The sequence below is a fragment of the Triturus cristatus genome, chromosome 4_2, assembly GCF_964204655.1.
Source record: "Triturus cristatus chromosome 4_2, aTriCri1.1, whole genome shotgun sequence".
Lineage (NCBI taxonomy): Eukaryota > Metazoa > Chordata > Amphibia > Caudata > Salamandridae > Triturus > Triturus cristatus.
Genome location: NC_140586.1, coordinates 716,937,938 through 716,959,213, shown reverse-complemented (window position 1 = coordinate 716,959,213; position 21,276 = coordinate 716,937,938). Strand labels below are relative to the sequence as shown.

Genomic DNA, 21,276 nt, shown 5'->3' with positions numbered 1-21,276 from the left:
CTGTTACGTTTAATTAGTTTTCCAATCCTAGTACATATATGGCTCAGTTTAAGGACAGAAGACATGAGTTGGCACAGGACCTATTCGGTAACAACCCGGGGGCCGGGGGTACTACAACTGCAACCCCGAGCCCTGAGGGCTTAAAAATTAAATTTCAAAAACTTGAGAGACTGAAAAAGGCGGAAATGGCAAGGTGGTGGGATGGCACCACCTTAGCAAAATACATGGAAAATGACAAAATCCCAAGGGGTTTAAGAATCTTAATTTTCCCCACCTTTGAGAATTTAGAGGAGGATGACCTCAGGGACTGGGAAAAAAATCTTCACGATGCCTCATTCGTGATGATGAAAATCCTCATAAAAAATGCGGAGGGGAAAGGGAAAAAACTACAACAAGAGATTACAGAACTTGAGACCGAAATAGCCTCCATGGATCCCAAGGAGACGATTGGGAAAAATTATGAAATCCTAAACAAAATCTTGGATGATCATCTAATTTACCTGAAAGATAAGAAAGTGAGGAAAATACGAAGGGATGATAGAGACTATAGGGATGGAAGGGTTTACACGTTTGCTCGGAAATACGACAACATCAAGGTGACAGGGGAGGGAAAGAGACAACGTGAGGATACCCTGGGATCATCATCATTCACGGGCAGTGTGTCATCAGTCTCATCCTCTGTTAGCTCCATAACCCCGGAGACGCCAACCCCCAAACCAGCAGAGAACATCCAGACTTCGTCTTTTTTATTAGAAATGGAGAAAGTCAGGGTAGGGGGAAGGACTTTGGGAAAAGACACAAGACAAGAAGGGGGGGTAGGAGATGGCAGGAACAGCGCCTTAAACAAACCCGCAAACGAAATCCCAGAGAGGACAACCAGAACAAGGAAGGGAGGAATCAGAAAATAGGGGAATCTGGGATAAACAGGACTGACGAATTGAAGATAGTTAATCTCTCAAAAAAAGATCTCACTGACAACGAAATTTCTGTTCTTGGTAAGGGGCTTGGGTTTTGCCCGACTCAAACGGGGAATGATGTTGATATCTTCGTTGATGTGTATAAATTTGTACGTAATCTAAAATTAAAGGATCATTTTGCAAACACTCTGCCTCCACGTGTGGAAACTAATTCCGAACAACCCCATGTTGAACAGACGGTTTCAGAGTTTAATGCCCTCAAAGCCATGCTTTCGATTGAATTTGAAACAGAAATAGATACGGAGGATTTACGTATTGAACTAGATTTGACGGAAGATCTAAATGTAAACAGCAACCTTAAAGAGAAATCAAAGTTCATACCAATGGGGACACACCCCAATATTGACATCTTTTATGATAGGGTATGCCACGATTTATACGACATGAAGGCTGCATATACCAAAAATAACACGACTACATTCAATCTATCTCTGGCCGAGAATCAGGCCCTTAAGGAACTGAAAGCAAATTCCACATTAGTCATCCGAGAGGCCGATAAAGGGGGTAACGTGGTCGTCATGGAAAAAACAGACTACATGGGGGAGATAGAGAGACAACTTTCGGACACCACATGTTACACGAGACTAACCGCTAACCCCATCAAACAACTATGCGACTATATCAATAACAGACTTTTCGAATGGCGGGAAATTGGGCTTTTGGATGAAAAGGAACATAGATATTTGTCAGTCATGGAGCCCACATTTCCATGCATCTATGTCCTACCGAAAGTTCACAAAGGTGGTCCCTTTCCACCAGGGCGACCCATAATCTCTGGAATCAACTCCCCTACTGAGAGGTTGTCGCAATACGTGGATGGCTTTCTGCAACCCTTGGTACAGAGACTACCTGCTTACATCAAAGACAGTAAGGACATTCTTTCCAAATTTGAAGGATTGGAGTGGCAGGACTCAATGATGTTTGTCACACTGGACGTGACCAGTCTCTATACCTGCATAAAGAAGGAGTTTGGTGTCAGGGCGTTGGAGTTTTATTTGGGTCAGCGTAAGGCTGATCACCTGGCTCACAATGACATGCTCATGGAGATGACAGACATAATTCTGTCAAAAAACTTTTTTCTCCACGACAATAGATGGTATCAACAGATACAGGGCACGGCCATGGGGTCCAGGTTTGCGCCCGCTTATGCCGGCCTTTTCATGGGCTGGTATGAGCGGGTGCATGCCTGGGGTAGACATTCAACCACATGGACTGAGCATGTTTTGTTCTGGGGCAGGTACATCGACGATGTCATTATCATTTGGAATGGACCTGTCCCAGACCTTTTGGATTATTACACCTACCTTAATGATAACCCGTATAATGTGAAGTTCACTTTAAACTGGAACAAGGAGAAAATAGATTTTTGGGATATCCAATTTTTTGTGCAGAACAATGTGATCCACAGTACAGTCCACCGAAAAAGCACCGCCTGTAATAGTGTTTTACACTATGAAAGCGCCCACCCCCGACAAGTGGTAAACAACATCCCTTTCGGGGAGATGGTAAGAATGAGAAGGATCTGTAGCACCCAAGACTCATTCATACACCACATCACAGAGACTAAGGAAAGATTCCTGGCTAGGGGTTATCCAGTGACCCTCATGAACAAAACAGAGAAGAGGGCACTGAACATCAAGCGTGAAAGCACACTAGAGGAGAGAACTCCACGTAAAAAGAGGGGGGAACATTTGCCCGTGGCCCTGGTGACGGGGTATAACAGAGACAGTAGCAGGATCTATAATATCCTCCGCAAACACTGGAGACTCCTGGAGGATGTTCCAGGTCTTAAGGACTCGATCACACGAAACCCCAAAATTACCTACAGGCGTGGTCGTAGCCTGAGAAATATGCTCTGCCCGAGCTTGATCAGATCGCCAAACAATTCTAACTGGATGAGAGAGGGCCAAGGGGGTTTCTACACATGTACCAAATGCTGTGTCTGTAGGATTGGAAAAAACAGAATGCGCACTTTCCAATTCAACAGTGAAAGGACATACGAGATCAGACACATCATAACGTGTAGAACAACGTTTGTCACATACATTTTAGGATGCCCTTGTAACATAATATATGTGGGCAGTACTAAAAGGGAACTTAGGACCCGCATACAGGAACACCAAAGGGCAATAAACAACGGTGACTCCAGATACCCCCTGACTTTCCACTTCCAAGAAAAACAACACAAGTCCAATGAACTATGGTTCTTTGGCATAGACCACATACCAGTGTCACCCCGAGGAGGAAACAGGGAACTTGCCCTGAGAAGGAATGAGGCCGGCTGGATTTGCAAACTCCGCTGTGTCGAGATGGGCCATAATAGCGAATCAGAGATGCACTATTTTCTCTAAATGCCCTCAGACCTTTTGCTTTCATTCTGGAGACACCTCTACCCTAACATCTCAAAAGGGTTTAGAGGCATATACTTTGGGTATCATCTGACTGGGTACATCTCCCCTTTACGATATATGTAAGAGGGATATGTCTGTATGCTCTCTTGCAGTGGGTTGATGTGTTCTCTGAAAATCTGGATCGTTTCTATACTGTTAAAGAGCATCTCTCTTTACATGTCACATTCCCTGATCTAGTTTTTAATTACGATTGAACCTCCATGCATTTATTGCAATCTGATATCCCTACCCCCCCCCCACCTACAGGGCGCTTAACATTTGGACCCCTATACTGTTTTTTCATCCTTAGACTCAACCCCTTCCCCACTTTTTTTGACGCTTTATTACCTATTCTTACAAGAACCTATTTCACCTCTTTTTTTGGGAAGGGTTGTTTCTCATCCTTTTCTGAGGTAGTAACTTTATTCTTATGGATGGATCTGAAGAGATACTGGGACTTGTTGTTTTTTCTTTATGCTGACTGTATTACACTAGTTATGCGGGGATGGGTCATGCCGTTTATCCTAGTATGGACCCTTCCGTCACACATATGTATATGTTCTGTTACCATGCATCATTAAGTTTCACACATTGATAATGACGTTTTGACTTAGCATTGTATTGAATACACCATCAAACACATTAGGCAGTAATCTTATTCTTATGGGTGTATCTGAAGTGATATTGGGACTCGAAATCTCCCTATACTGACCATACTACATTAGTTATGTGGGGATGGATCACGCCGTTTTATCCTAGGTTTGACCCTTCCGTCGTATATATATATCTGTTTTGCTATCAGGTATCACGCATCTTCACACATTGATAATGACGTTTTTAATGCAGCATTTTCATGAATACACCTCTACTTTATGTATTGAGGGATACGGCCTGCTCTTAAATAGATATCACATAACTGAGGGGCTTAGGAGGGGCAAAAAAACACGGACTATATTCTTACCCAAAGAGACCCGCTGGCCATTCCAAGATGGCGGCATGTATTAAGGAGTATTTTCCGTTGGGTCCACATACCGGCTTTACTATGGAGATCACAACACGAGTGATTTCCCATTCCTCTCTCCCCTCTTATCTCCACTCATAAGTTTTTATTAACTGACTTCGTCGCTCAGTCATTTTTGCTTGTAATATCGCGCGCCGTGGTTTGCCTTTACGGGGTTTTTTGTATGTTCAGCTAACACACTGGGGGTACGTTCATTTTGTTCGACCTACGCTGTTTAACAATAAGAATCTCCTCTTTTGAGTGGGGACTTATATTGAAACTATATTTTTAACATTTGCGGTACACACATATCAACATTCATTGACGTTCCGATATCTCTAAGATGGCGCCCATGATATTGGGGGCTTCTTTGCCATTCTCGTCGCTCGGCAACCTTTGGGTGGGTCTTTGAACAACCAGGTGCGTTTCATTTTTGACGAATTACATGGCCTATATATATGGAACCCCCCGATTGGAGAACTGATGGCTACCTGATTGGATGGGTGGATGTCTGACCCTCCTCTGGAGATACGGATTCTGGTAAGCGCTCGCTTGTTCAGTAGATACTCGTTTAGCGTTAATTACTGGATGTATGATGGTCTAGGATCCATTGTTTTAATCTTTTTCTTTGAAAGTAACGCTCGGTGAACTTTTATCATCCAAAATAGAGTAGACGTTTTTGAATTAGCATACGAGTGTTTGTGTATCTGTGTGGCCATAGGCAACGTCTTTCTTTCACATTTTACACCGTCATAATGTTTGATATAACCCGCCCCTTAGCGCGTTTCTTATAACATTATTAAGGCTTTCATGAGCGTATGGTTGGTATCTGTAGGCTTTTTCCTGTTGTGCCTCCATCGACTTTCTCGAACTCTTCCGAATGGAGGCGCTAAGATGTTGTTTATTTGTGATTATAGATGCACTGATAGGGGTATCGAATACCATTCCAAGACGGCGGCCGTTAGACTAGGACCGCTTTTTCTGCGTTAAATACCCCACAGATCGTATCATGTTGGCGATCTCAGCTTTAGGGATCTCCTTTTTCATTTTGCTACCTCCTCCTCTTTCCCCCCCCTCTTTTATGAATACATGTACCTTCACCGATTGATAAGACTTTTTATTCAATTATCATTTCTTGCAAATTTATATTCATGGTCACGTTGGAATACATATATGCTGTCTGTCTTCCATCACAGGTATCTTCACTGATCTACATGAGCCAAACTGATTGGATGATACTTGCCTTTAATCGATCCTCATTGTCTGATCCAAATTTGGATGTGTGCTCTCTCATAGATTAACTGGCTTTGCAACCATGACATTGATTTTTTGGATATGAAGTAAGTTCTGCTCGCCTGGTTTACATGATTACATTTTGTTGGTGCAATTCTCTATCGGGCATCTGATCTAATTATGGACGTACATATATTGTACTTGTTTTCCTTAGATACATTGACCCTAGATTTCATCACTGGGTATATCGGCACTGGTGTTGAAAACATAAGATCAAGAACCATCTATGGAGATACCTTTCACGTCACACTGATTATTTTCGCTTGGTGTGTATATATTTTATATTCTCATCGTGCTGGCATGGCCGTTTAGATTTTTTTGACATTTGGCAGTGTTTTTCCTGCGTTACCTCTTCACTACCATCCTATCCTTTCTCCTCCCCCCCCTTTTTTCAGACTTTTTTATACTTACTTCTGTAATTCTTTTTCATTCTCTTCCCTTGGTCATCTTTTCTCGTTTTGGCAGATAATTTAACCAGACTGAGGACGAGACATTTTGAGAGGAGTGCTCTGATACACAAAAAAAAAAAAAAAAGTTTTTTTGACCATAAGCCTTTCACAGATGATTATATGTATACTGATTCTATGCATTTCTCTCTTATTTAAACTATTGTTGTATATTGTAATTTATAGATTTCCACATGTAATGGCTCATACTTAGTTTGTCATGTCTTTTCTGTGTGGGTTTGAATAACCTTTTTAAGAAAATATTTGTATATGTGCCTGGTAACACCTAGATGTTATCCTAAGCATTTTTTTATGTCAACTTGTGTTTTGTCTGTTTGTTAAAACAAAGTTTTCAATACGTCTTTGTATATATCTGTTACAGCCCTGAAGAAATCCTTTGGTGGACGAAACGCGTCGGCTGTTCCGGCTGTTCTGGAAAACTTTGATTTTTAAGTGTAAAAATTATCGCAAAATAAAAGTGGATCTTTTGTAAAAACATAAAACTACTCAAGAATCTGAATATGATTTAACTTACAGTGTTTAAGTGGTGCATTTGGTTTGGTGATTGTACATATATCTTCCAGTGTTTTGGAACGACATTGTGCTGGCGGGTGTCTACCAAGTTTGCACACTTGCGGTGATTGAATTATATCACCATAACTGATATTGGGTAATTTTCAAAACCGGTGCTGTTCTAGAGGGCCACCGCTAGCCTTGTGTTTGGTTCTACAGAGTGTAAGGGTGTTTGGGGGGGCACCACATATGCCCCTCGGGTCCCACAGAGGAGCCCTTTCCGTCTGCCTTTTCATGGCAGCCTGACCACCATGAAAAGGCAGAGGGAAATGGATATCATAATCTTGATGGCAGTGCCTGCGCAAGCACTGCCGCCATTCCGGCATTACTAGTCTGACCGCTGTCCCGATGGGATCTTTGATCCTTTTGGAGGTGGCTGTCTTTCTCCCCAACCACATTACTCCGACCGCCAGCATCATAATCCGGCGATCAGACCACAGCCCTGGATGTCGGGCATACCATCACCGATGACCTGTTGGAGGCGGTCCATCTGACATCGTAATCGGGCCCTAAGTTCGAAATACAATTCGAGTATGCATTTCTATTGTTCTGGATTCTAAGTGCGCAACAATTGTACAGAGCTGCCAACACTTTATTGGAGCTGCTGTGCCTCCACTTCTGCAAAAAGTCATAGCAATATCATAACCCGTATTGTCCCTCAAGACCATTATTAGCTCGGTGCCACTGAAGGTCTTCTTTCTAGCATTACACAGGGGAAAAGTCTCTCTATAAGTTATCTTTTTTGTACACACACAAAGGGATAATGTTCCTACTCAACTTATTGACGTTTTCTTTTTCTTTTCTTAAAAACAGAAGACACATTGTACTAGGGAGCAATTGATCAATAGGTAGATCATTCAATCAGAATGAAAGATGATCAATTTGCTTCAAATTGAAAGGTATTTTGGCTGACAATAAGGTATCAAAGTATTTAGGTGGATATATTTTGAACCAAATTTGTGTATGGTTAAACGTACCAGTCACGTCCATTGTGCTGAAACAGGGTGACAAAACCTCAACATACATCAGATAATATTTGTCAAAAAGGCATTATTCAACAGGCAGAGCAAATATGCATTGACGTCCATTACTGTGATTTAGGATAGAGTACTAGACCAATAAGGTCGGTGAAGCTAAACTTCTACAGCAAAGAGTGGCTACCCCAAGATGTCTGCCAAAGAAGGATGAGACATAAAGCTGCAAAGCATCAGCTCAAGAGTTTTCCCCAGTTCTACTTTGTGGCATCTTTAGACCTGAATGCCACAGACAAACGCTGAAACAGGCAGACACCATCCGAAGATTCAGGACTTCTGGCTGACATGAAATGGAAATGAGAGGTGGTGTGCAACTCCTGAGTGGTGGTGTACAACTCCTGAGTGGTGGTGTGCAACTCCTGAGTGGTGGTGTGCAACTCCTGAGAGGTGGTGTGCAACTCCTGAGTGGTGGTGTGCAACTCCTGAGTGGTGGTGTGCAACTCCTGAGAGGTGGTGTGCAACTCCTGAGAGGTGGTGTGCAACTCCTGAGTGGTGGTGTGCAACTCCTGAGAGGTGGTGTGCAACTCCTGAGAGGTGGTGTGCAACTCCTGAGTGGTGGTGTGCAACTCCTGAGAGGTGGTGTGCAACTCCTGAGAGGTGGTGTGCAACTCCTGAGTGGTGGTGTGCAACTCCTGAGTGGTGGTGTGCAACTCCTGAGAGGTGGTGTGCAACTCCTGAGAGGTGGTGTGCAACTCCTGAGAGGTGGTGTGCAACTCCTGAGTGGTGGTGTGCAACTCCTGAGAGGTGGTGTGCAACTCCTGAGTGGTGGTGTGCAACTCCTGAGTGGTGGTGTGCAACTCCTGAGAGGTGGTGTGCAACTCCTGAGAGGTGGTGTGCAACTCCTGAGAGGTGGTGTGCAACTCCTGAGTGGTGGTGTGCAACTCCTGAGAGGTGGTGTGCAACTCCAGAGAGGTGGTGTTCAACTCCTGAGTGGTGGTGTGCAACCCCTGAGGGGTGGCAGGGTGGCTTTCAGCCCTGTGCTACAGTAAGTATGGTTTTCATTGTCACACACAGGCTCCCATTACAGCTTTTGTTAGTCAACTTCACCAGGTACGTATTGTCAAACCTAACAATAGTTTTAAAACATATACAAAATGTAGTTGTCTATGGTACCTCAGACTCTTCATCAAGTTTCCTACACTGCTACTTTAGCAAGATTTGTAAAAGGTCCTTGAACTAAGAAGACGAAGAGGTACTTTGAGCTTTGCAGCTCATAGTGAGAGATGTCACAGCATCCTCTACTCGCCTTTGTAAGATATGTTCCAGTCTGCAGACGGGCTGCATTCATCAAGTTTTTCAGCATTGCAATTCTCGCTCAGTGAGCATTCCTCTTTGTAAGTGACTGTCAGGCTTTGAAGGCGCAGAAAATGCATGCCTTGGGTCTTGCTATAAAATCATGACACAAAGCTGAAATACAACCAATCCATGTGGAACAAAGCAAATCAAACCTGGCAAAGGTTCAAAACACCAGGCGACTGCACATACTCTTACATAAACAAAAGACTTTAAAGCAAATACATGAATCATATCAACCATTAATTGAAGACGCTAATCCCAAAGGACTGATTCACAAAGGCCCAATGACGCAGACTACCATCATTTTGTGGATTCATAAAAGGATCTACAACAGACATATACATTACAGGAGAGTTCATGCCTCCCAGATTTTATTCCTGCAGATTTTCCCACTAGGTGGAATGTTTGCTTGAGTTAAGCATGCAGAAATATGCAACTGCTCATTTAACGTTTTTCTTTCCAGGAGCAATACTTTTTTCCCTGGAGAAACACATTCCTGTAGCCCACGGAAGCACCCCTTTCATATTGGAGAGGTACCTACACCTTCTTTAAACAGGATAATCTTACATATGTTGCCCAGGCGCCCCTCCACCTGAAAAAAAGTTGTCAATACTCCCAAAAATCCATACTTGTGGATGTTCACTGCATTTTTCATGGGCTCACCTCATCAGCACTTTTTGATTCATATCCCTTTATTTATGATAGTGGAAATCGGCCACACTTGTTGTTTTTTTCACCATTGGTAATGCATTTTGTGCTGTTAAATTACTTTATTATTATTAACATTTGTTAGGCGCAAAACCAATCTTCCCACAATAGCAGAGGATCCTTTATCCCTGAATGTGTGAACAAGGACTAGTGGAATCTGAAAGCTCAATGGGCCTTCTTTCGCACCTACATAAAAGTTTCATCTGCATATCCCTTTGTCAATTTAATTTCAACAGCCCTCTCCAGTAACACTGTATTTCCCTTACACCTTGGGGGCAGATACATTTTCTATGGGAGTCTACTACACCTTGTCTTTAAAAAGTCGTTCTAGACTGGTCACCATGCTAGAAAAGTCACAATTATACTTGAATTAGCTACGAAATACTAAGATTAGGATGAAATGAGGCAAGCTATTTTCTATCAAGGTTGCACGTTTTTTGATAACTGCTGCAACAGATTCCTTGAAGAAAGAAATGTTTGCATTTTACCTCATCATTTATTGCTGATTTAGGGAAAGCAATTAAGATAGAGCATCTTTCTGGATCTTTCATAAAAATAACACATTATTCAGTCATTAAGCTACATACATCGTCGTAATAACCACGCGTAAGGCCCATTTGCTTGTATCCATTTAAAACCACCTCTCTAGATGTGATTTTACTTTTGAAAAACATCAAATCACTCTGAAAACAGGAAACTGTTACTTACCACACAGAAACGGCTACTATCTTCATCACAGATTCATTTAGACACTGACAAAAACTGACCACAGGGACACCACTGTTGCCCATCCTTCCCAGCATTATACCTGTAACACAAAAAGAGAGGTGTACTTTTAATAATAAAGTGGTTGGAAGGAGGCAACCATGGGGTATTTAAGCAGGTGGTGGGGCAGGCAGGCAGGCGTGGGGGAGGGGTTTGAGTGACTTTGGTGCTAGGGTTTCTAGGGAAGAGTAAGGAGGGAGGATGCCTTTTTGATCACTGGCCACCCTCAGCAGTTCTTTCTGTTGGAAGGTATGCCTGTGTGGGTTGGAGAGGATTGGTTGATAGTGTCAGGTTGTGAGTAGGGGAGGTTGTATTGGGAGGAACGCAGTATTAGAGAATCACTTGTGGCAGTAGTAAGCGGGAGGTGGCTGCGGTGTTAGTGCTGAGAAACGCCGCTTGAGAGGATCTCTTGTTGCCGCATGGGTGGAGCAGGTGTTGATGCCCTTAGGTGGGCTGTGTCACAACGACAGTCGCTGCAGGGGGTGGGTGTTGCATTTTTGGCCTGTTCACCTCTGTGGCAGTACCATCATGGGGTCAAGTGGGCTGTTACAGCTGAAGCATGGAGGGGTTCCATTGGTTCGATGTTGCACGGGGAGGACAAAAAAGGAGAGAATGTGGACTAAGGTATGGGAGAACACAATCTCTTCAAAGAAGCCAAAAGGTTAAGCCTCATGATGGAACCAATACAGAGACCGACACGCCGCAGGCAGCAATTGACGCACCTCCAGCGCAAAACGCACCTACGCTGCAGTACATTCTCTCGGCTGTCACAGCTGTGCGCACATCACTTGAATCTCGCATCGATTCCGTCTCCATAAAAATTGCCCTCATCCAGGCAGACTTTTGCAAAATGGACGAGCGAATGAAAGAAGTGGAAGGAGTAATCCAGAATCTCGCCAATACCTCTAAGAACTTTGAGAAACAGATCCAGGAACTACAAGCTACCAGTTGGGCACTTGCGGACCAGCTCGAAGACTATGAAGGCAGGGCTAGAAAGAATAATGTTAGAATTATTGGGGTTCCTGAGAAAGAGGAAGGTCATGCCGCTGATTTATTTGTGGAGTAGTTGGTCACGCAACGTCTGCAGCCCAAGACTCTCTCAAAATGTTTCTCTATTGAACGAGCGCAACGAGTACCTGGGGGTAAACCTAAACCGGGCCAGCCTCCCAGGTCCATACTGGCCCGGGTTTTCAATTTACGTGACAGGGATGTGAGCCTGCAGACTGCGCGGTGTGCCCCTCCTCTAAAATCAATAACAGCACCATCATGTTTTTCCTGGATTTTACAATCAAGGTCCAAAGGCAACGCAGAAGTTTCCTTGAAGTCAAACAGCTCTGAGGGACAGAGCATTGCCTTATGCTATGCTATTCCCCACGAAAGGGTAGAGTCCAAAGGAAAAGCACGGTTCTTCACGGAACCACTGCCTGGGAGTGGCTTTATGGATGGCGGCAGGTGGGAGACCCAAATAACTCATCAGGTGTCGGAGGCGGACAGGGAAGAATGGCAAAGTGGCTACACAGGATCGAGAAGAGAGTGACACCACCCACGCCGATTAAATGGAGAGCGGATAAACTGGCCCGGCATGACACAGCGGCTGTAATTACTCACTCAGAGACACAGATGGAAGGCCCAGAGACTATGTATATGAACTTTAAATGCGCATGGTTAAACAGTGTTACGTGAGAGACATGACCGACCCACGTGATCGCTTGTCAGTGAACAGATGGAGCAGAGGCGCTCTCGAGCCGGACCGGCTGAGTATACAATTTGTAAACAGATAATTACAGACTGTTTGATATAATGGCATGCGGGTCCTAACGGATCAGGGGATCTAGACTCAATGGTTCACATCTCCCCCGAAATTGGGAAGGGAGGGCGATGGGTGCTCTGCAAAGTTGGGGTGGCGGATAGTTTGAAGTTCATCTTGCAGGGAGGCAGGGAGTGGGGATGAATGGGCAAGTTAAGAGGGGTTTATCACTGTTCAATTGTTTTGTACAGGTTTTCAATTGGTCACAGCACGTACTGGTTACTGGTTCCCAAGCATTCTGCCAGACATACGTACACTGCCACATATAATATAGGCATCTACTATACATGCTAACAAGACATCTTTTCCCCCAAAACATACTCGCAGTGGGCAGTAGGAATGAAAAAGATAAACAACTAAGGGAACTAGAGCAGGACATCCTGGCAAGGGAACAGGCCTTGGAGGGCACTCAGGACGGGACTGAACATCACATTTTAGAACTCAAAAGGAAAGAATACAAGGACTGAAAGAGCCAGAGGGAAGCAGCGGGCCAAAACATATAGAATATATGAACAAGGCGACAAAGCCAGTAAGCTCCTGGGATGGATAGATAGAATGGAAAGAGCAGAGCGGTGGATTAGAGTAATACATGGGCAGAGTGGGACGTACCTGCGGAACCCCGAACAAATAGCAGATGGGTTTGCGTGTCATTATGCGCAACTCTATTCCCCCGGCTCAACGGCCACCATAGATGAGGTACGGGAGATAATTACTGACATACAAATCCCAAAATTGACCACAGATGATCAGAAGGCACTGGATGCGGACATCACCACAGAGGAAATTACTCAGCATACGGTCAGGGAAAGCTGGAGGGCCAAATGGCCTCCCAATCAAGCTCCTCAAAACCACATATTCCAAAGTGGCACCTCATCTCCTAAATGTGTACCTTGAAAGTAAAACTGTTTGTGAGCTGTCCAGGGACCAGATGATTGCCTCCATAGTCCTAATCCGCAAGACAGGTAAACCAGAAGAGGAATTTACCTCTTACCGGGCAATATCCATGTTAAATGTGGAAGCCAAAATACTTGCTAAAGTATAGGCCAAAAGACTGCTCCCCATAGTCACACAAATGGTCCACCCGGATCAGTCTGGGTTCATGCCTGGCCGTAACATTGCACTAAACCTACGCCGGCTAAACGGAGTACTTACGAGGAAAAGCACCATCAGTGAAAACACAGCCATACTATCTCTAGATGCCCGTATGGCTTTCAACACCGTCGAGAGGCCGTATATGTTTGCAGTCCTCGAGCGTATGGCCTGGGGATGACATATCTCGAATGGGTCAAACTCCTCTATGATGAGCCACTTGCACAAGTGGTAGTAGATGGGCATGTATCCAAAACATTTCCCTTGCGCCGTAGTACGAGGCAGGGTTGTCTGCTGTCCCCCCTTATCTTTGCTCTTGTCCTAGAGCCTCTCGAGTGCTGGATATGTGGAGACCCATTGATACGGAGGCTGAAATGGGCCAACGATTGGGTGGACAGAATTTCACTTTATGCAGATGACATCCTATTATACATTGCCTCCCCCTTGCCTCAATTAACAAAATACTCCAGATCTGCTCTAATCACGGCAGATATTCCGGGTACACTACTAACTGGTCTAAGTCGGTTGTGTATTTGCTCCAGGGGCCAGCGCCGTCCCTGCCGGCAGAATGTGAAGCCATTGTAGTTACAGAAGGGTTTCGCTACCTAGGCATATATGCAATGCCTGACCCATCACTCTTCTACGACCAAAACCTTCTCGGCCCTTTGACTCGACTGCAGAGCGATGTCCGTCACTGGCGAGCGCTGCCTCACTTGTTGTTAGGAAGTGCAGCGCTATATGAAATTACGGCTCTGCCTCGGCTCTTGCACATGCTACAGAATACCCCTTACAGCGTGCCTGAGACATATTTTAAGGCAATAGAGAGGGAAGTTAGAAGCCTGCTTTGGGATGGTAAGCGGCCACGTACTGCAGGGCCCAAACTGGTCCAGGGACCGTATGACAGGGGAATCGCATTGCCAGATATCCGCTACTATTATCATGCGGCACACCTCTCAATCATAAACGAATGGGTATATGGCGTACAACTGGACCCAGCGTGTCAGATAGATACGTGGCAGATGGGGGTGGAGGGATATAGAGAGGGACTATACACAAAACCACATAGACAACAGTTCACCGTCCCTACTGTCCTAACAAAGGCACTATGGCACTCCACCATTAAGAAACTAGGCTGCTGCAATAGACTGACACAAATGACGCCTCTATGGCACGCAGCTATATTGGGCAACTTAAGTAAAAGTAAAGGTTTCGACAAATGGGACACCATATGCATATTGCAAGTGGGCGATTAGTAAAGAAAGGGAAAATACTGACGTTTGCAGAACTACAAAAGGAATATAAATTGTCCATGTGCGAAACCTTCCGATACCTGCACATACGGCATGCCTTGCAGGAGGCAACTAAAGAAGTAGACGAGGTCCCGGATTCGACACCACTTCAGGATAGACTGCTTGCAGACCCCATGGAAAGTAAAGTAATCAAACTCACTTATAGGGAAGTAATTAATAATTCACCAGTCCCGCTGGAGCGCCTAAATGCACGCTGGCAGATCGATCAGCGGGAATTAGAGGAAGGGGATTGGTGGGATGCGCTCTCCTCACCGTGAGAGGTGGCCATACCATCACGACTGCGACTGGTCCAGCTAAACATTTTGCACTGCACATACATCGCATGCACCACACTGTTCAAGATGGGTCGATACAGTAATGCAGAATGCAAACGGGGGTGTGGGGCAATGGGCACATTTTACCATACACTCTGGGAATGCCCAATTATTCACATATTTTGGGAAGCGGTTAACGAGGTGGTCAGTGAGGTATATGGGATGACTCAGACTATGTCCCCCAAGACCTGCTTGCTTAATATTTGGGATGCCACCTAGACCAACTGTGGGCGGTCACGGGCTATATCCTTGCAAAGCGTAACATCGCTCATAGATGGGGTGTTTCTGAACCGCCAACAATAATGGAGTGGGAGCGAGATGTCGATTGGTATATGTTAGCTGAGCGGGCAGTTTACACAAACAGAGGATGCCCCAAAAAGTGGGATATGGTTTGGGGGAAATGGAACACATATAGAGGCAACATCTGCACCTCCCCGGCAGCACAGGGGAACAAGCCATTAAAGTTAATGCATGACACTATTCCTGTAGCGGGTGGGGGTGGTGAGTGGGATACTGGGATGTTTAGTGACAAAACTAATTGTCTGTTAAGATCCGATGATTATATACATGTTTGTTCCGTATTATGCAGTGCCAAAACATGCAAGAAAAAGAGTTTAAAAAAATGCCAAAAGGTGACTGGTTAAGAAGTGGGACAAAGGGAGCAGGGGGGTTATCCTCAATGCCTGATTAGGAAGCTAGGCAGAGGATTTCTGCTGGCACAACTGAAATCCCTCCGAGTGTGGCTCATGGGACCAGTTGTCAGGTGGTGCTGCAGGCAATAATTAGGCCTGCCAGTGCAGAAGCACAGGAGTGGCAGCAGGTTGCACTTTATCAGAGAGCGTGGCCCACAGAGAGGATTGGGAGAGGGAACAGGGGAGAAAAGGAATGCAACTACAATCACCCAGGTAGAAGGAGCCTGGGAAAGAATGTTGACATCAGAAGAGGCAAAACATTAGCTTAGTATAAGAGGCACTAAGACTGAATGGAGATGAGGTATCAAGGGGCAAGAACCCTGCTCTTGTCAGTGCAGGGTAGGAGAGTTTTTCACCACTAACGAAGGAAGTGGTAGGAAGAGAAAGCTCAGGAAGGAGTCTAAAAAGAAAAGGAATGGGCAAGGATGGGGAGCAGGATGCTTGGGTCTGTAGCACGGGTGTTATGAGGAAGTAAGGTGGAGGACACCATGACTAGGAGCTGTGTTGAGGGGCATCGTAGAATGCTCTGCGGAGCCTCTGCGGGAGGTTTTCTCCCTTGTCCCCCTATGGCTTTGTGTGGCGGCTGTGAGACTCAGCAGAGTAGAGATTTCCAGGCGACTGTCACCTTGGAAATACGCTCTGTGGAGGCCTGCTCCTTTCGCCCCTAACTCCCACTTTACCCCTGCACTTGATTATGGCAGCGGTAACGGATGACATAGTGAGTGCCTCACTTGACTTTCCACGATGTCAAAGGATAAAGATCTCAAACCACCTCACGAGTGGAAAATTAACAGGTACACTAAGGTGGTTGATCCTCCTCCGGATGACCAAGTGGCTCCCTCAGTGCCCGATAATGCAGCCATACTGGCTGTGATTCAAACATCTAGGATGGCCCTAGAAGCCAGGATTGGTGAAGTACAGTCTGAAGTCTCACTTCTGCAACAGGATATGCGAAATGCCACAGACCGTGTGACAGCTGCAAAGAATAGGGTGTCTGAGCTTGAAGATATAACACCTTCCCTAGGAAAAGACCTGGCGGAAATGAAGGCCATCACAAAGGGCCTAGTGTGGAAGACTGACGACGCTAAAAACAGGGCACAGCACAACATTTTGAGACTGGTGGGATTCCCAGAGGGGGTTGAAGATTCTATCACTGTCAGCTTCTTGGGAGATTTACATGGATGATATTCTCCTTTATGTCACGGAACCCCAAGCCACGCTTCTGGAAATGTTCAGCTATTCTGGCTACAAAATAAACTGGGGGAATGTGTGCTTTTCAACCCTTATGGGCTCCCGGAAAGCACTGTCCTACCAGGTAGATTGCGTGCGCATACCTGAACAATGCATGCCTGTACCACGCGGTCTGTACCACGACTGCTTCTTTAGCACGCATGACTTTACCACGCATGCCTTTACCACACAATTTCATGGTAAAGACCTGATGGGTAAAGGGGCATGTGGGCTAAAGATCATACCCCTGCCCTGTAAACTGTCCCTTGTCCTCCTGACCCCCCGCCCTAAGGGCTAAACTATCCCCTACATCCCTAAACTACCCCTACCCTGTAAACTGTCACTTCTCCCCCTGCCGTGAACCCTAAAAATTAACCCCACGCATCAAAAATGACCCCAACCCCAGGCCCCCTGCCCTGAGCCCTAAAAAACTGTTCCCTACCTCCATGCAGTACCCCGACCTAGCCCCTCACCCGCCCTGAGGCCAAAAATTGTCCTCTGCAATAAAACCTATCCCCTACATCCCTAAACTACCCCGTCCTTGCCCTGTGAACTAGCCCTTCTCCACCTGCCCTGAACCCTAAAAATTAAGCCTATGCCCCAAAAACTACCCCGACCCCAGCCCCTCTGCCCTGAGCCCTAAAAACTATCCCCTACATCCCTAAATTACCCCGAACCTGCACCCTGCCTTGTAACCTGTCCCTTTTTCCCCCGCCCTTAGCCCTAAAAACTGTCCCCCACCCTAATAACTACCCTGAACCCATCCTGAGTACTAAAATCTACCCCCACCCTGAAAATCTACCCCTCCACCCCCCAAGACCAAGCCCCAGTCCCACTTACCTCACTGTCCCCTCTCCCACTTCCCGATAATCCTTCCTATTCCTGTCTTCCCCTTCCTGTGCCTCCGCTTGGCAACTAAACAGCGCATTGCTTTAACCACGCATATGCTTTGTTAAGGCAAATGCTTTGTGGAGAAACGTCGCGCGTGGCACAGCCCCCATTGTTAAGGCCATTTCCCATGTCTGACTGCTAACCTGGGGATTTGCATACACTGCCTTTCGAGGAGATGCGGAACGGTGGCGTGGGCTGCCCCTGACTATCCTGGGGAGATCTACCACCTTTTAGATGATTACACTTCCCAAGCTGCTGTATAGCCTCCAAAATATGTACAACACAATTCCAGAAGAGATGTTTAATAAAATAGAAAGAGCGGTAAGGCTATTCCCATGGGGTGGGAGACTTCCGAGAGTGGCTTTGCGAACACTACATCGGAACTCTTACAATGGAAGAATATCCCTTCCAGATGCCCGGCCTACTATTGGGCTGCACACATCTGATACCAATTAACGATTGGCTGTTGGCACCACGGGATCACCCGACTAATATTGGAGAGGGCCTGGTTCCCGCTGCCCTCCCCTTTACATTATATATATGAAGGTGCCGGGTCAGGTAGACTATCACTGGTAACACAGGTGATGTTAGGAGTGCGATGTAGAGCCTCTAAGACGATGGGCTGGGGGGACATGGCCTGGCAGTTCGGGCTGTACTGTTCCCATTGGGCACAGAGTCAAGACTGATTTGCATATGGCTGGGTTCAAACTGGAATGACATGGTGAGCAAAAAAACGATGGATTTAGGCCCAGATCTTTGTACTGGAGTGAATGTATGACATTGTTCTGCATTCTGTCCATCAATTGTTGGTTTTGCTGTAATTTGGGCCCGATTGTTGCAAATAGGGACGTGGACAAATACTGGGGTGTACAGGAGGCCCCCTACACTGCGTGAATGGAAGGCGGGTATAGCTATGTATATGGCCGCAGTGAGGCATATGATTTAAGTTTCCTGCCCGAATCGTACCGCCCCATAGTAATGCAGTTACAGGTTTTATTAGGTATTGGGGACACAGAGTTCTATACCTCTACCGCAGCAGAGAGTGTATGTGTTGATGCTATTGATATGATCGGGATTCATGGGCTTTGATTTCTGGATTTCTACAATTCTCGATGAATAAGACTTGAACTTTGGTACCAATGACATAATCTTCATTGGATGTAATATGTTCACTGTGTTACTCTGAGATAATATTGTGACTATGTTTTGATAACTTGGGATTGCTTGCTCATATCTTTCCACCTTCTCCAATGAGGTATATAGAATGTTTTGAGTTTTAGCTTTAGTGATACATTAAGGACAATATTTGTTTTTAGTGTGTGACTGCAGGAGTGCTCCCCCAACGTGGCGACTCATTAATTCGGACCCTGGAGGTCACAGGGTAAGTGGTAGCACACGTGTTGCATGCTCACGTGCTTTTGCATGAAATCTTTTAAATAAAAGTGCATCACATGTGTGACACGTGCTAGTATTTTCTTAGCTGTCTTGGGTAAGTGACTCACCTCAATTTTTTCTGTCACTTACTGTGGGCAGATTACCCAGATTGGATTAAAGTTTCATTTCTTGTCCTTCTTCTAGGAGAGGACGTTGATGTGATGGTTAGGGGTAAGACATATTCTTGCTCGCGCAGGACAGACTATAGCGGTACTGTTCCATGCGCTGACGAACGCCCTGGAGCCTCCCTTTTATCGAAGGAGGGATCCTATTGATGGCCAAAACATATTGGCACTAAATTGATGTGATGAGACATTGAATCTCAAAATCTCCCAGGTTGAACACTTTTTAATCCTGCCCTGGGTGCCCTCTGAATAAAGGGAATCTCCTGGGTTTATGCAGAGGTAGCTTTTTAATATGATATCTGGACCCCTTGATCAACCAAAACTACTTTATTCTGAGCTCCCTTGTACAATGGCTAAGACCAACGTGTTGGCACTGTCCTGACACAGTGGGGCAGACTGGCCACTGATGAAGCATCCCACAAATAAGTGGGTGAAGCCTTTCCAGCCATAAAACTCGGCTTTCTTTGTTCAAGGAGAACAGGAATACCCTTAGAGTTGAGCCGAATGAGTAGCTGCCATGCAAGGTGTGAATATATTTCAGTATGCTTCTCTCTACCCCTCTAGTTTGTTGATCAATGTTGTGGATGAGCCATTGGATTACCATGATGATTGATCAGAAGAGTTGGAAGAAGGAGAACTGGAGGTGTGCTAGAGAAAAGAAGCAGTGATAGCAGTGCACAGTGGGAAGAGCAGTGGTGGGTACATGAGTTGGTTTCAAGAGGAAAGGAGGCAATGAAGGTTAACTGACTGAGCGGGACCACTGTTTTGCAGAATGTGGACTGGTATTTTATTTTATTTTTTTATTTTACAGTTTTATATAGCGCGAACTTGACCCGAATCGGGTATCACAGCGCTTTACATAGCACCAGTTGCATTACAAGAGGACATATTCATTTTTTTTGTGAGGCACGGGAAGATTACGTGATTTGCCCAGAATCACAGGATGTTCAGCGTCATTGCCAAGACTCGAACCCAGTTCCCCAGATTCGAGGGCGACCGCTCTAGCCGTTAGGCCAACTTCTCTCCACTGTGAAAATCTGGCACATAACAGAGGAAATTCTGAAAAAGGCCTGGCTACCAGGAAGAGGCCTGCAGAGATGACAGCAGGGTTAAAACCAGGTACAGAGAAGATTTTGACGATGGCTGAAGGAGAGTGAGATGTTGAGGGTGGTAAAGAAGTAGAGATCTGTGGGAGGTGACCTGGACATTTTGGAGAGCAAAGGGTTGGCAGAAGACAGAAAAAGATGCAGGACCAATAGATAGGTACATAGAAAGCTAAGGAAAATGCAGAGGATGAGTAAGCACAGAAAATGGAGAATAATGGGGTGGCTAATTGTGTTTAAGGGAGTAATAATCAGGATGGGGCAGAACAGAGTAAAGCACAGAGAGTGTATTACATGGGGATAACCAAGCATTTGGGAACACATTTCATGGTATTGACTAAAGAGAAATTTTAAAGAGGGGAGTTCACTTAGGTTTTTCACATTTGCATAGGGAGTTGAGAGTATTGGGAAGAAAAAGAGTGAGTGTTAGAAACGGGGCTTAAGGTTCCCGTGATAATAGAAAAATGGATGGCAGCCTTTTTGATCCATGCCAGTGTGTAATATGAATAGGTCTATGTGAAGAATGTGGCATTATTTAAGTACATGCATGTAATATGAAAGGCTAAGTTGAGTTTTGAGAGTTTTGTCTGTGTATGGTACGATAAAAAGTTCAAAGCACCATTGACGGGCGAATGTGGTGGGAAGCGGGGTGAGCTAGACACTGATTTATGATTACTGTGGATGGCACCTACAAGGCTGGGCCAATCAGGTTTCTGAGACCTCCACTGTAATGAAACTGCCCTCTCTCATATGTCTAATATTATCTCATCCGTCCGCTTTACAAACTATTGTCTATCTT

At 45.3% G+C, this 21,276-nt stretch overlaps 1 protein-coding gene across 2 annotated transcripts in view; it reads right to left on the bottom strand.

The window, feature by feature from the left end:
- Nucleotides 1-21,276, bottom strand: part of SLC1A7 (solute carrier family 1 member 7) — a 632,908-nt gene that overhangs the window by 211,250 nt on the left and 400,382 nt on the right. For both annotated transcript variants that reach the window (XM_085600158.1, XM_085600159.1), the window contains exon 6: nucleotides 10,426-10,525. In XM_085600158.1, the coding sequence (XP_085456284.1) occupies nucleotides 10,426-10,525 (100 nt within the window). The remainder of the gene's footprint in view (nucleotides 1-10,425; nucleotides 10,526-21,276) is intronic.